Source organism: Castor canadensis, chromosome 10 (genome assembly GCF_047511655.1).
Source record: "Castor canadensis chromosome 10, mCasCan1.hap1v2, whole genome shotgun sequence".
Lineage (NCBI taxonomy): Eukaryota > Metazoa > Chordata > Mammalia > Rodentia > Castoridae > Castor > Castor canadensis.
The window spans coordinates 12,183,299-12,197,029 of NC_133395.1; the positions used below are offsets into that span (position 1 = coordinate 12,183,299).

The following is a 13,731-nucleotide window of genomic DNA, read 5'->3' on the forward strand; positions in this document are numbered from 1 at the left end:
GAGGCTAGGGAATGAGTTCAGGGACCCCTGTCTGTCTAGCCCCAGAAGTTCAGAAATGCGCTGACTCCAGTCTAGTGGAATTCTTAACCATCCACCATTCCTGGAACTTGGGTTACAGTAAATTTGGAAGCACTGATAATTGATTTCTCTTCTTCTGAATTAATTTGCATGTCCAGAGTTGGAACTCTCTTATATGTAGAGAGAAAGGACATTCAATGTACTTAAGAACAAAATCTCTAATTCTCGCTAGAAGCATCGGGATTGCTCCCCTCCTCCCCCAACATCTAGATTTGGTTAGAAGAGCCCTGCGCCTAGCCTGGATTAATGTCTGTTGGTTTCTTATGGAGGTTGAGGGTAAGAGCTGCAACTTTCATCACGAACAATCCCAAGGCAATAAATGATTAAATTTGGAAGGTCTTTATTTTTATATACTATTCTTTGAAAAATATTGCTGAGTATTTTAAGGACTTAGATGAAAGTCAAACAATATCCATCTCTTGAGAGATTCTCCATAAGCTTTCTTTTTTAAAAATGCAATTTTTATTCTCTGCCCTAGAAAATAGGCAAACACCTTTTCAAGAAAGAAGAATAGAATGAATTTGGCTGGTTCAGGGTTTTTTAAGTATATAAGATTATATCATCAGCAAATAGAGAAAATTTCCTCCCTCCTTCCCTTCCTTCTTTCCTCTTTTGGGTTTGCAATTGCTCTGGCAATTGCTCCAGTATTATGTTGAACAGAATTAGCAAGAGTGAGTATCCTTGTCTTGACTCTGATCTTTGAGGGAAAGCTTTCAGCCTTGCACCATTGAATATGAGGTTAGCTCTGGGCTTGTCATATATTGCCTTCATTGTGTTGAGGTATGTTCCTATATATGTAATTTGCAGGGAGTTTTTATCATGAAAAGATTCTGCATCTTATCAATGCCTTTTCTGCATCTATTGAGATGATCATATGATTTTTATTCTTCATCTGATAATATATGATTGATTTGTTTTTTAAAATTTATCTATCTGTTTATCTATCTATCTATCTACCTACCTATCTATGAGACAGGCTTGAACTTAGGGCTTTTCACTTGCAAAGCAGGCTCTCTACCACTTGAGCCACACCTTCAGTCCAGCTTGGTCTGGTTATTTTGAAGATGGTGTCTCACGAACTATTTGCCTGGGCTGGCCTCAAACTGTGATCCTCCTGATCTCTTCCAAGTGTAATTCCAAGGATTACAGGTATGAGCCACCTGCACCTTGGCTTATTTTTTTAAAAAAATATTTTAAATTAAATTTGAGTAATGTCACATATTCCACCTTCCCAGAAATAGTCATTTCATCTTAATTAGGGAAAAGGAAACTATTATGATTCAGGATGAGTGTGTTTGGACAAGTTTAGGCAAAAGTACTGCCTACAAACCTATGGCATTTTGTTAAGATCACTCACTTATGCCTTTTTTTCTTTTTGGGTGGAACTGGGGTTTGAACTCAGGGCTTCAAGTTTGCAAAGCAGGTACTCTACCACTTGAACCACACCTCCAATCTCCTATGGCATTTTGAAGATGCTTAAGGCTAATACCATTCTCCATTTGATAGTTCAATATGAACTGCTGAAAAAAAGATATGGACTGCTGAAATTTCGATCTTCAACTGCAAGGGATTTAGCAAAAAATGAGAGCAAATCAACTATTTATTATAACCTGAACTGATACTGTACAAGTTTAAAACAGATAAATTATAAATATTAATGATTACAAGGAACAAAAGAGACAGTTAGATATGATCATAATGATAATGATATCCTTTTATTGTTTAAAAAATGTTGCTTTGTTGAATCCTGCTTCCAGGGTATACTGAAACATTTCATAATCCTCTTTAAAAATTCACTTTACAATATTTCAACTCCTTTATTAATGCCTGAATCTTGTTGAGGGATTTTTAAAGTATAGTCTGAATGCAAATCCAATCATATTTGATCATTTTGGGGAAATACTATTCTTTCTGAAATGTTCTGGGTGGCCCATCTCTGTATATATTTTGAGACAGGTGTTATTAGACGCATATAAATTTAGAATTGTTATATTCTCCTAGGGAATCCAAACTTTGAACCTCTTTTTGTTACTCTTTAGTAAATCTCTTTAACTCTGTAATGCTTTTTGCCCTAAATCTCTTTACTCTGATAATATAATAATAATAGCTGGGCGAAGCTTTATTTTAGCTAGTATTTACCTAATGTTTCCATCTTTTTATAGTCTATTGTTCTTTTTGTCTTTATGATTTAGGTGTACCAGTTATAATGTTTTTTTTTTTTTCACATTGGCAGTCTTGGTCTTTTTTTTTTTTTTCTTTTTCTGATACTGGGGATTAAACTACAGCCTCCCATTTGCTAGGCAAGTGCTCTACCACTTGAACCACACCTCCAGCCCTTTTTGCTTCAGTTTTTCAGATAAGATATTGTGCTTTCTATCTGGGGACAGCCTGAGGTGAAGATCCTCCTACCTCTGCCTCCTGCCTAGCTTGTTTTTGGATTAGGGTCTCACTAATTTTGGTTCAGGCTGGCCTCAAATCACAATCCTCCTATCTCTGCCTCACACTAGCTTAGATTCTTAGATTACAGGTGTGTACCACCACACCTGGGCCTCAATTTTTTTTTTTTTTTGCAGTACTGGCATTTGAACACAGGGCTTACACCTTGGGCCACTCCAACAGTCTTTTTTTTGTGTTGGGTTTTTTTCGAGAGAGGGTGTCTTAAACTATTTGCCCAGGCTGGCTTCGACCCTTGATACTCCTGACCGCCTCCTGAGTAGTTGGGATTATAGGTGTGAGCCACTGGCATCCAGCCATCAATTCACTTTCTTGATAGTGTCAAGAAAGTACAAAAGTTTTTAATTTTGAAAAAGTACAAATTATTTTCTTTGGCTTTCTGCGCTTGAAGTCATTGCTTAATATAAACTCACAAAGATATATGCCTCCATTTTTGCCTAAATATTTTATAGTTTTAGCACTTAGGTTTAGGTCTTTGATGCATTTTAATTTTAATTCATGGTATGACGTAGAGGTCTGACTTTATTCTTTTTACATGTTGTCTCAGCACTACATATTGAAAAGACTATTCTTTGCTTATAGAACGTTCTTGGAACTCTTACCTATACTGTATTGTTTTATTTCTGGACTATGAATTATATTGTATTGATGCACATTTCTGTCTTTATGCCAATACTATACAGCAACTATTCTGTTGCTTTCTAGTGAGTTTGAAATATGGCCAACTTTGTTGGCCATTCTAAGTTCCTTGCATTTCCATATAAAACTTAGGATCAGGCTGTCAGCTGTAAAACAATCCAACTGAAATTTTGATAGTGATTTTTGAGACAGGATCTTGCTGTATAGCCCAGGAACTTACTGTGCGGCCCAGGCTGTCCTCAAACCCATGATTCTCCTGCCTTAGCCTCATGCCCGACATACATTTTAACAATCCATAATTCCTTTCAGTTATGTTTTCAAGTTTTTAATGTACAAGTCTTGAATTTGTTTTGTTTAGTCCTAAGGGTTTTTTTTGTTGCTATTGTAAATAGAACTGTTTTCCTAATTTCATTTTTGGATTGTTCTTTACTAAAGTATAAAAATACAAATAATGGATGTTTGCATGTTAGTTTTGCATTTTAAAACATTGTTGAACTGGTTTATTAGCTCTAATAGTGAGTGACTTTGTGTCATTTATAATATGAAGTCATTCACTACTTGTTACAGGCCTACTCAGATTTTCTATTTCTCCTTGATACCATTTGGGTGGTTTGCATTTTGTCTTCATTCTTGAAAAGTAATCATGTTCAGCATAATATTCTCAGTTGGCAGGTATTTCCTGGCAGCATTTTGGTGTTGTTATTCCACTGTTTTCCACCTTATTGTTGAATTGTCATTTACCCTTGTGACTAGTCTGTCCTTCCATTCTGGCTGATTCTTTTTGTATTATTCTGCAGTTTCATTATGCAATGTGGATTTCTTTTTATTTCTCTCTCTTACAATTTCATGTTAGATTTTTTTTCACTCTTATTCCACTTCTTTTAATCCTTTTCTTGTATTTTCTGATTCTTGCACTGTATTCTTGATTGTTACAGACTGAGTTCTCTATGCTGACATGAGGTTTGGGGGTGCAAGTTTGGGGAGATACTTACTAGGGATCAGGGCCTGTGAAGGGAAGGAGGAAATCTGGGTGTGGGTAGAGGGAGAAATTGAACAGTAATACAGGCCTTGCAAAACTTTTGCCAATTCAACTGGAAAGCTGTGGAAAAATATCTTGTATCAGGGTGTTCCCATATAAGCCTGAAATGGCCAAGCCTTTCTGCCCCTACTTTATTCGCTCACCTAATGTGAGTTCTGTGGCAAGTATGAGATCCTTACTGCAGCTGTAGCAGACATGGTAATGGATGTTTATTTAAAATAACACGGTCAATGCAAACACAAAATAGTGAAAGTCTCCTTGCCTGGACACTGTAATCCTCAGGAGTACCTATTCTTTCCAGGCTACCTTTTGTTTTTCCTAAAAACAGATACGCTCTTTCAAAAGATTTTAAACTAATTATGTGTCATTAAGACGTGCAGATCTTGGTCTGGAGAGTGGCTCAAGTGGTAGACTGCCTGCTTAGCAAGTGCTGAGTTCAAAACCCCAGTAGCACCAAAAGGGGGAAAAAAAGGCATGTACAAAACTTAAAACAAAATTAACAAGGAAATGTAGTAAGAGGTTATCATCAAAACATGGGTAATGCTTGAATATCAACATTTGGGTGCAGTACAGTCTTTTATATGCAGATTTGCAAACCCAGCTACAATTATATTTTGTCTCAGCTACTTCCTAGAGTTACTGTCAACAAAAAGGAATGCTTTCTTCCTATAGTTTTGGAAAAACAGACTGGGTTCCTCGCTCCAGCTGAAACAGATGGATCACCTGCTCCACCTTAATCACTGTCCAAGCAGCCTTCCTAGAGATCATCCTCATTGCAGGCATGCGCCTTCTCCTGCCTCTCCAGGAGAGCTGGTGACAGAAGAACTCAGACGATTCTGGGCCCATTCTGGTAGGGACTTTAAAATAGTATTTGGTAAATGCATTGGCTTTCTGGGGCTGCTGTCACAAAGTACCACAATATGGATGGTTGAGAACAACAGAATTTATTCCCTCACAGTTCTGGATGGGAGAAGTCTCATACCAAGGCTTTAGCTATGTTTCCCCTTAAAGGCTCTGAGGAAGAAACTTTCCTTGCCTCTTCCAGCTTCTGATGGTTCCCAACAATCCTTAGCATTTCTTGGCTTATAGATGTACCACTCCAATCTCTACCTTTGTAGTTACATGGTGTTCTTCCTGTGTGTTGGTGTCAGTGTCTCTTCTCTTCTTAAATGGACCCATTCATACTGGATTAGGGCCCATTTAATTCAGTATGACCTAATTTAACCTGATAATATCTGTAAAGATCTATTTTCAAAAAAGGCCACAATCATAGGTATGAGGGTTAGTACTTCAATATTTTTTTGGGGGGGCGGGGAGGGAGGGTATAATTCAACCCATAACAGTGAAAACCAAGTTTCTGTTCAAACTTAAAAAATAGGAATGCCCCATTTGTTAACACACTTCACTCTTCAACTCTAGGTTGCTGGGTAAATCTGTCAGAAAGGTATATACCCACCTTTTTTGCAGTACGGGATTTGAACTCAGGGCCTACACCTTGAGCCACTCCACCAGCCCTTTTTTGTGATGGTTTTTAATTTATTTATTTATTTTTCTGAGGTAGGGTCTCATGAACTATTTCCATTGGCTGGCTTTGAACTGCAATCCTCTGATCTCTACCTACTGAGTCACACTTCTGCATCTCCTTTTGTCAGAACTGGCTGTTGGTTACACATTGCTAATGAGTGCTGTTAGCAATTAGACGCCATCTCCTGCTTTCTAAATGAAAAACTACCAAGCAAGTACAGAATTCAGGAGTGGCAGAGACATGGAGAAAATGATATTCTTTTTTTTATCGGATAGCTCTTAAACAAACAGGAAAACAAAACCCATACAACACCCTAGAATGCTTTTCTTTTTCTCAGTGATATTTGGCAAAACAAAGTCATCATCAAAATCCTGACACTGGAGAGAACCCACCACTTAAAGTTGCAGACTGAGTTCCTCAAAGTCCAATAAACCAGACTAGGATCGTTTTTAATTAAAATATATAATGTTTGCCTTGTATAGAAGTAGATATGGCTAAGAGAACAGCTGGGAGAAAGTTTGTGTTGTCTAGGACTTCTTAGAGAGTTAGAAGTTCAAAGAGAAATCTTAATTTATGATTCAGACTAGTATCTAACCATCCAGATAAGAACAGGGCTGACATCCTGCAGTGCAGCTCAGAGGTATAAATCCAAACTGTACGTGGTCATCCAAAAACAGGACCAGTTTCCCGCAAAAGGCTGGCTTGCCACACTCTCTACCTGTCGCTGGCTCTATTGGGGTCACTGGGCTTACTTTTATGAGGTCCGGGAAATATCTAGGTCACTTGCTCATTTCACAGAGGAGGAAATGGTTGGCGTGTATTGTTTTTATCATAAATTCCATATTTTGTTTATCTTCCAACCTGTCAGGCTCACTCAGCCCTACATCCAGTGATCCCAACCGTCTAGGAAAACAATCCAATCTAGCAAGCATTTATTGAGTGCCCACTGCATGCCTAACCTCCAGTCTTATTATGTGCCAGACCTGCCCATTAAGTCCAGAACGGTGGTGTTTTGCTCTCTGCTCTAGATGGTATTTTTCTCTATCAGTTTAAGACTATGCTGTAGGCCAGTGTTTGGCTTTCTGGTGGGGTGGGTCGCAATGGAGCGGAATCCTCCACGGACGCCAACTACGAAGCCTCAGGGTACTCAGGCCAGAGCCTGTGCGGCGTGTAATACCCAGAGACCGGGTTCTCAAAACGCGTGTGCGCTGCAGAAGCCAACCGGCCAGGTAAGAAGCTGTCCATCAGGAGGCGATGGGCAGGACCTGAGAAATCTGGCCAATCAGCGGAGCCTCTCAAGACAGCACCCCGCCCCGGGAACCCGCCCAAGCCGAGCCCACAGAGCATGCGCCGCGGGCCGAGCGCAAAGCTCCAGTGCCTGGGCGCCCGCTCTGCTTTGGGTACGGGGCTAGGTTGCGCAGGCTGGCCTCAGAAAAGAGGCAGGAGGAGCGGAGCTGTGGGGTCCCTTGGGGATAAAAAGCGAGCAAGGCTGTGTGAGGAGAAGTTGCTCAGGAGAGCGGCGCATCCTGGGTCTCCAGGGCGTCAGTCGGGCCACATCATCAGCCCGGGTGCGACGCCGCCGAGTCGCTTCAACCCCCGCAGGCTGTGGTTCTCGGGCTACAGACCAGATAACTGAGGCCCAAGGTTTTGCCCACGTCCAAGGTGACGCAGCAGGCGGGCTGGGGTCCCCGTGTGTCCCATGCTGGTCGCGACCTCCGCTGTCCTGTTCCTGCCGCTAGCGCGCTGCCGCTGGGGGCGAAAAGGAGACTTCGGGTCCCGGGCAGGGGCGCTCCGTCCAGTTCCGCCGGCCGCGGTCTCCCAAGTGCCGCACATAGGTCACTTTCAGAGACCCCGTCCCAGCCAGAAGTCCCGGGGGGCGTGGTGCCACCGAACCTTGGCCCCACCGGGACCTGGGGGGTCTCTACGGGCTCCATAGGTAGGGGACTTAGAATCTCGGGGCTGTGCGCCTCCCTGGCCTGGGGTCTTCGGACGTGCGGCCCCGAGCCGAGGCCTGGCGAGGCGCCGCACGATGCACTGCCCTGTGGCCGCGCCGACCTGCCGAGCCCGCCGTTCCACCGCGCCCGCCCCTCCTCCGCCCGCCCGCCGGCCGCCCCGCCCCGCCCCGCGCCGCGCCGCGCCGCGCCGGACACCCCGCCCCGAGGAGGCGGCCCGGCGAGCGGCCGCGGACCGAGGCTGGTGGCATGGGGGAGCCGCCGCCGCCACACGCACTGCCGTCCCGAGCGAGCCCCGGCGGGGCTCCGAGCGCGGGGGGCCGCGGACGCCGAGGGGGCTGCCTCGGGGCGTGACACGGCACGGAGGGCGCGGCGGCGGGACGCGCGGCGAGCGGCGGCGGCGGGGGCAGCGCGCGGCCGGGCGGCGGCGCCGGGAGCCGCGGGCGGAGCGGAGCGGGCCGGGCGCCCAGCGCGCACCTGGCGGCGGGGCCTGGCCGGACCGCGGGCGGAGCAGGGACAGGCGGCGGCGGCGGCGGCGGCGGCGGCGGGAGGATGTCGCAGCTGCCGCTGCTCCCCGCCTCGGCGGAGACTCGGAAGTTCACCCGGGCGCTGAGTAAGCCGGGAACGGCGGCTGAGCTGCGGCAGAGCGTGTCGGAGGTGGTGCGCGGTTCGGTGCTCCTGGTGAGTGCGGGACGGACGCACGGCGGGGAGCGGACGCGGGTCGCCCGGCTGGTCCTCTGGGTGGGGGGAAGCCAATGGAGGGGAGGGAGGAAGGTGGACGGTGGAGAAGGAAGGTCCTGGGGGCGGGGGGCAGCAACTCCCAGACCCCTCCCCGAGGCCAGGGCTTCTGTCCCCGTGGCTGCTTCTGCCCTCCTGGGAAATTTCCTTGGAGTGAGCTCGCCCTGTCCCTCGTCTCCCCGCCCTCCGCCCCTCACTGTACCTGCCTTCTGCCAGCCCAGGCCCCTCATCCTCTGTGTTCTGGAGGGGCTTGGCCCCTGAGGCCTGGGGGCTTCCTCATGCATCGCAGGTGGGGACTGACCCTTTGCGCATCCTTTGCGGGTACTGAACTTCAGGGAAGGGTTCAGCATCCTGGCCTCCTGCCCAGTGCCACAAGCTAGCATCCTGAGGTTTGGCCGTCTCTTATGAAGGTTTAAGGGGCCCAGATGGGAACCTATGGCTATTTCAGCATTCATACAAATGACTTTGAAGTTTGGGGATTTGAGGAAAGCAGAACAAGAGAATGGAAGATGAATCTGGTGGTGACTGAAAGTCCGTAGAAAATAGGCCTCTCGGTGTGAGGAAGATGAAGTTTTAAATCAACTTTTCTGCAGCCTGGCTGGCCCTGCTATGTTTGGAAACAACGCATACTCAGATCGCTGGAATGGCAGGAGCGAGCTCTGCAGGGCAGCTGGAAACTTTTAGCAGCTCCTTGCATTGTCACAGGCGTTAATTTTCTTAAAAGGGGCTTGTTTGTGGGTGGGTGACTTGTGCTGTTTGTTGGAACAGGGACAGAAAATGGGCCTTGAAAGTGATTCTCTAGTCTTGTGGTGCTGTGTTTGGGGATGGGGGCCTGACTGACAAGTCTATTGGGTCTCAGTGGGCAAATGCTTCATTTTAGTGGCGGATCGATTCCTTTCCTGGTTGGACGGGATTGCATAAATGATGTTCGTGGAGATTGTTGCTGATTTCCATATCCAGTTTGCTCAGTTTTATTTTTCTCCCGTTTGCCAGCCCTGCCACTTCACTCCCGATTTCTCAAACTTCAGTTTGATCTGTGATAAACAGGGATTTTATTTTCCTGTTTTACAGAGTTGATCCGTTGAGTAGCACAGCAGTTGGGGATAGCCCAGTCATCTCTTTAATTACCTTAGCTAACTTCTGTTGTTTTGGCCTAAGTCCTATGGCCTGCATCTTCTTGACTTTTGCCAGTTAAGAGTTTGTCAAGGTTAAAGCCAACAATCTCCGTGGCATCTTTTCCATGAGAACAGAAAAGATGTTCTGTTCTGGAACTTTTTTCTCTTAACTGGGGCCTGCTGTACTCGTCAGGAATTTGAGGCATGAGTTGAGAAATCCTGTTACTGTGCCACAATTTCCATGGGGCTGACGACCCCAACTGAAGAGAAGGTGCGACAGCACAGGGGCCACACCTCTAATTACTGCTGTGCAGCAGTCCTTGAATATCTGCCCTTCCTGTCAAGGATGGCCTAATGATAATGACCTCAGTGTCCATGCCCATGTGTGACATCTCTACTGTGTTAACCTCTGACACTTTAGTAGTATATCTGTTTTCCCCTGACACCCTACAGCATGACTAGCCAGATGCCTGGCCGGTGTCTCAGCTCTTAGTCTTGGTGGTTTGTGGTCATGTATCTGATGAAACCTGTGATGAAATGATTACAAAATGCACGGGAGCGGGTGGGCCCCCTTGGGTGTGAGAAAGACCCCCAGACTTGGTGGAAAAGGCATTACAGTGGCTCTGCATGGGAGGAGGAGGAATCTGGGAGCTTACAGACCAAAAATACCCACAAACCTCACCCCTCTCACCTGCCTGGTCCACCACCACTTGCTTCCTCTTGCTTTTCAAGGGTCTGCCAGGAAGTCACAGCAGGTGCACCTGTCACATAAATTCCGCCCTGACTGTTGTATGAGGATCTAAAAAGGTACCCCTGATCCTCTTAGGAGGCAGAGCAGCAACTGAGCCTTGCTTTATCCAGACATACTTGGATTGAAGTATTACTGCGCTCTGCTGTTCATGACTTGGGTCAGTGCTAATGCAGTACCCACAGCATAATAAATGCTCAGTAAATATTCCTAACTGGCTGACTGATAAAGCAGTTCTGCTAGTGTCCTAAGACAGATTAGCAGTACATGGGTTTAACTAGCTCTTCCCATGTTTCAAATATTGATGAGTGGATCATCATGAGATCAGAAACAATGAAATTAAATGGTTGAATGGTTGCCATTTAAAATAAATTTTAAAATGTAAAAGTGACATTTGTTTATAAATTTTTCATGGACTGAGCTTTGTGGGACCTTACAAGTAATTTTGTATTAATTTGACAAGCTTGAAAATAACCATACAAAAACAGCGAGAATAATATACTGAACGTTCATGTTTCATCATCCAGATGCAGTAATTTTTGCCAAACTTGCTTAATCTGTACCTTTTTTTTTTCAATTTTTTTGGTGTGTTCATAAGTCTTCAGCCTTATGACATAGTATTTATACTTAGTATCTATTATTACAAAATGGGAATATTTTCTTATGTGACTATAATACCACTACTATAAGCAAGTAATAAAAATTCATTGATATGTTTTTCAGACTTCCCAGATTAAGAAAAAAACCCCTCCTTTGATTGTCATTTTGTTGTAATAAAGATCCCAAACTGTTTTTGTGGCCTTTTCAAATGTCGTTAGTTCACTGATGAGGCTTAAAATCATGTATAATAGAGAGAGTCCTCCTGAGGTCGGGACTTCATCAGGTTTGATAGTTCAGAGCATGAGTTGTAATCTCAACTCTACCCCTTTACCAGCTGTGTGGTCCTAGGTGGATAACAACCTTGCTGGCCCTTGTTAATAAAATATTAGCATTTGCCTTGTAGAGTTGTTCTGAAGATTACATGAACAGCATAGACAAAGCTCTCAGTGCCTGGCACACATTCTGCCAGCTACTTAACTTTGCTTGGACTGTTGCTTAATTTCTCTGAACTTTAGGGTTCCCGCTCTATTAAATAACTCTAGATTATTTGTAGCGTCCCTTACCTTACAACAGGCTGTGATTCTAAGCTGCTTTATCAGAGTACTTAAGCACTACTAGTAATATTCCTAGCTGTAGGAAAAGCAGTTCATGATTTTCGATGATGACTAAGAATCCTCACTAATTCAGAATTACCTTTCTATGACTGAGAATAGTCTAACAGGGGTTGTAGGTTCAGAATGTATGTGTAGAAAAATGTAGGAAAAGTAGAAACTAGTCCCTGAGCAGGGTTGAGTTGTGATTGCTTTTGGAGTTCCTCAAGGAATTTTACTTCAGGCCTTTCAGATTTATTAAAGACAGCATCATAATGGCTTCATTCTAAGAGAATATACACTCAGGTCCTAAAAATATCCTTTCCCTGAAAGATTTGGGTAAACATTGTGACACTTTCCTTTGCATGGGTTTGCTGGTTGGGTATTAATACACAAATCACGTGGTTGCCTGGCTTCCTTACAGATCTTATCTCAGTGTGCTCAGCTTCAAACTCCTTCCATGTCAAGCCTTTGCCACGGATACCCTTCCTCGCTCTTTTGAGATCCAGCAGTATGATTGCTGAAGTTTCCTTTGTGTTACTAGGGGAGGTGAACAGAGGCCTCGGATGATAATATCCTGGACTCTGGGCTTGAGGCCTCCCTCATCGGTTCTGTTCCGTCAGCTCAAGATTCCAGTGTTAGCTGAGGTATCGTGAGACCTGAGCAGGGGTGTCCTTTGAAATTCTCAGGTAAGGTAAAACCTCATTTTGGCTATATTTTAAAATCAGATATGTTAGTACACTGACAACTGAACCGGCCTGAGTTTCAGCCTACTGTCTTTCTCCACCCTCTGGTGGAGTCCTAACAAACAGAAATGTCCCCGAACACAGGAAGCAGGGTGGAGGCCCATCTCCAACTAGATAATCAACAACAGGTTCCATTTCTTTGGTTTCTAGTCTTTTTGAAAATTAGGAGATAGGAGGACGCTTGAATTTGAACAGAGAGGGAAGGAATTGTTAAGTATTTATCTACATTTCTGGATGTCTGCTGTGGGTTAGGACTCTGCTGGGTGCTGAGAAGATGATGTGTCAGCAGGTCTTTGCCTGTGAAGGATTTATGATCTATACAGGTGGACAGGTCAGTTGTCTACAAAAAAGATGACTTAACAGTGCAAAGGAGCCCCACTGAAAGAGCCAAATTGGGTTCAGAACATCATAGGAGATGAAACCTAGGGATGTGGTGTTCTTGGGTTTAGCAAGAATTGGTCTAGACACGGAAGGTACACAGACAAAGGGGACTTAACATTTTTTTTTTCTTTTTTTAGAAAAAAAAAAAAAGAAATTGAGCAAATGGTTAGAATGACCAGGTAAGCCCAGAAGGGACAGAGTAGTTTGGGAAGAGGGCTAAGTTTTAAGAAGAAAGGAGAGAAGCCTTTAGAAATACAGTTGCTAAATCTGAGGAGAGATTCAATGGTTGGCTGAGGACACATCATAAAAGAAATTTTTTCCTTTTCCTTTTCTTTTTGAAAACTATTTTAGGAGAGAGGTTTAAACCAGCCCATGAACATATGCTTCCTAGAGAGATCTTCCCTTATGTGTAATCCTGGGAGAAAATAAGTGACTATTTTGTGTCATGCAACCCCAAGAATGGGAAGAAAACCCAGAGACTGGCCTGTGTGTGTGTGTAAGCATTTATGGTGCCATGGTAGCTGTAGTAAATGGTGTTGAAAAAAATAACCTCCACCTTATGTCACATGTGAGATAAATTGTAGCTAAATTAAAAGTTCTGTGCAAAATAAAGAATCAGTAGTGAAGTAAGGGTGGAGGGATTTTTTTTTTTTTTTTTTTTTTGAGATAGGCCCATGCTGGCCTTGAACTCTTGATTCTTCTGCCTCAGACTACAGGCGAGAGCCACCATGCCTAGCTTTAATAAATTTAGGATCGCTCTCTATTTTTTGATGCATTGCTGGGAATTGAATCCAAGGACTTGCACATGTTAGGCAAGCGATGCACCCTGTGTTACATCCCCAGCTGGTAGAGGGATTTGTAAAACATGAAGGTACAGGGGAAAACCAGTTTGGCCTGGGCTTTGAGCTGAGTCTTGGCTTTGCTGCTGATAAGCTGAGGACTTTGAGAAACTTACTTAAGCCTCAGCTTGCCCATCTGAGAATTGGAACTATTAGGCATTATTAGATAGTATTTAAAAATAAAGATTAAATAAGATAATGCATATAAAGGACTTACTTGTAAGCACATAACAAATATAAGCTTTTATGTCAATAAAGGAAAAGATTGGTTATCTTGACTAAATATA

General features: G+C 44.1%; 1 protein-coding gene across 7 annotated transcripts in view; it reads left to right on the forward strand.

Moving 5' to 3' along the window:
* The first annotated feature begins 8,202 nt into the window (after positions 1-8,202).
* The window catches only part of Dock9 (dedicator of cytokinesis 9), a 260,000-nt gene continuing 254,471 nt past the window's right edge, over positions 8,203-13,731 (forward strand). For 6 of the 7 annotated variants that reach the window (XM_074043061.1, XM_074043075.1, XM_074043068.1 and 3 more), the window contains exon 1: positions 8,203-8,368. In XM_074043061.1, the coding sequence (XP_073899162.1) occupies positions 8,240-8,368 (129 nt within the window). In that variant the 5' untranslated portion in view covers positions 8,203-8,239. Of the gene's footprint in view, positions 8,369-11,369; positions 12,168-13,731 lie in introns of those variants that run through there. The other variant, XM_074043086.1, reaches the window with a different exon arrangement.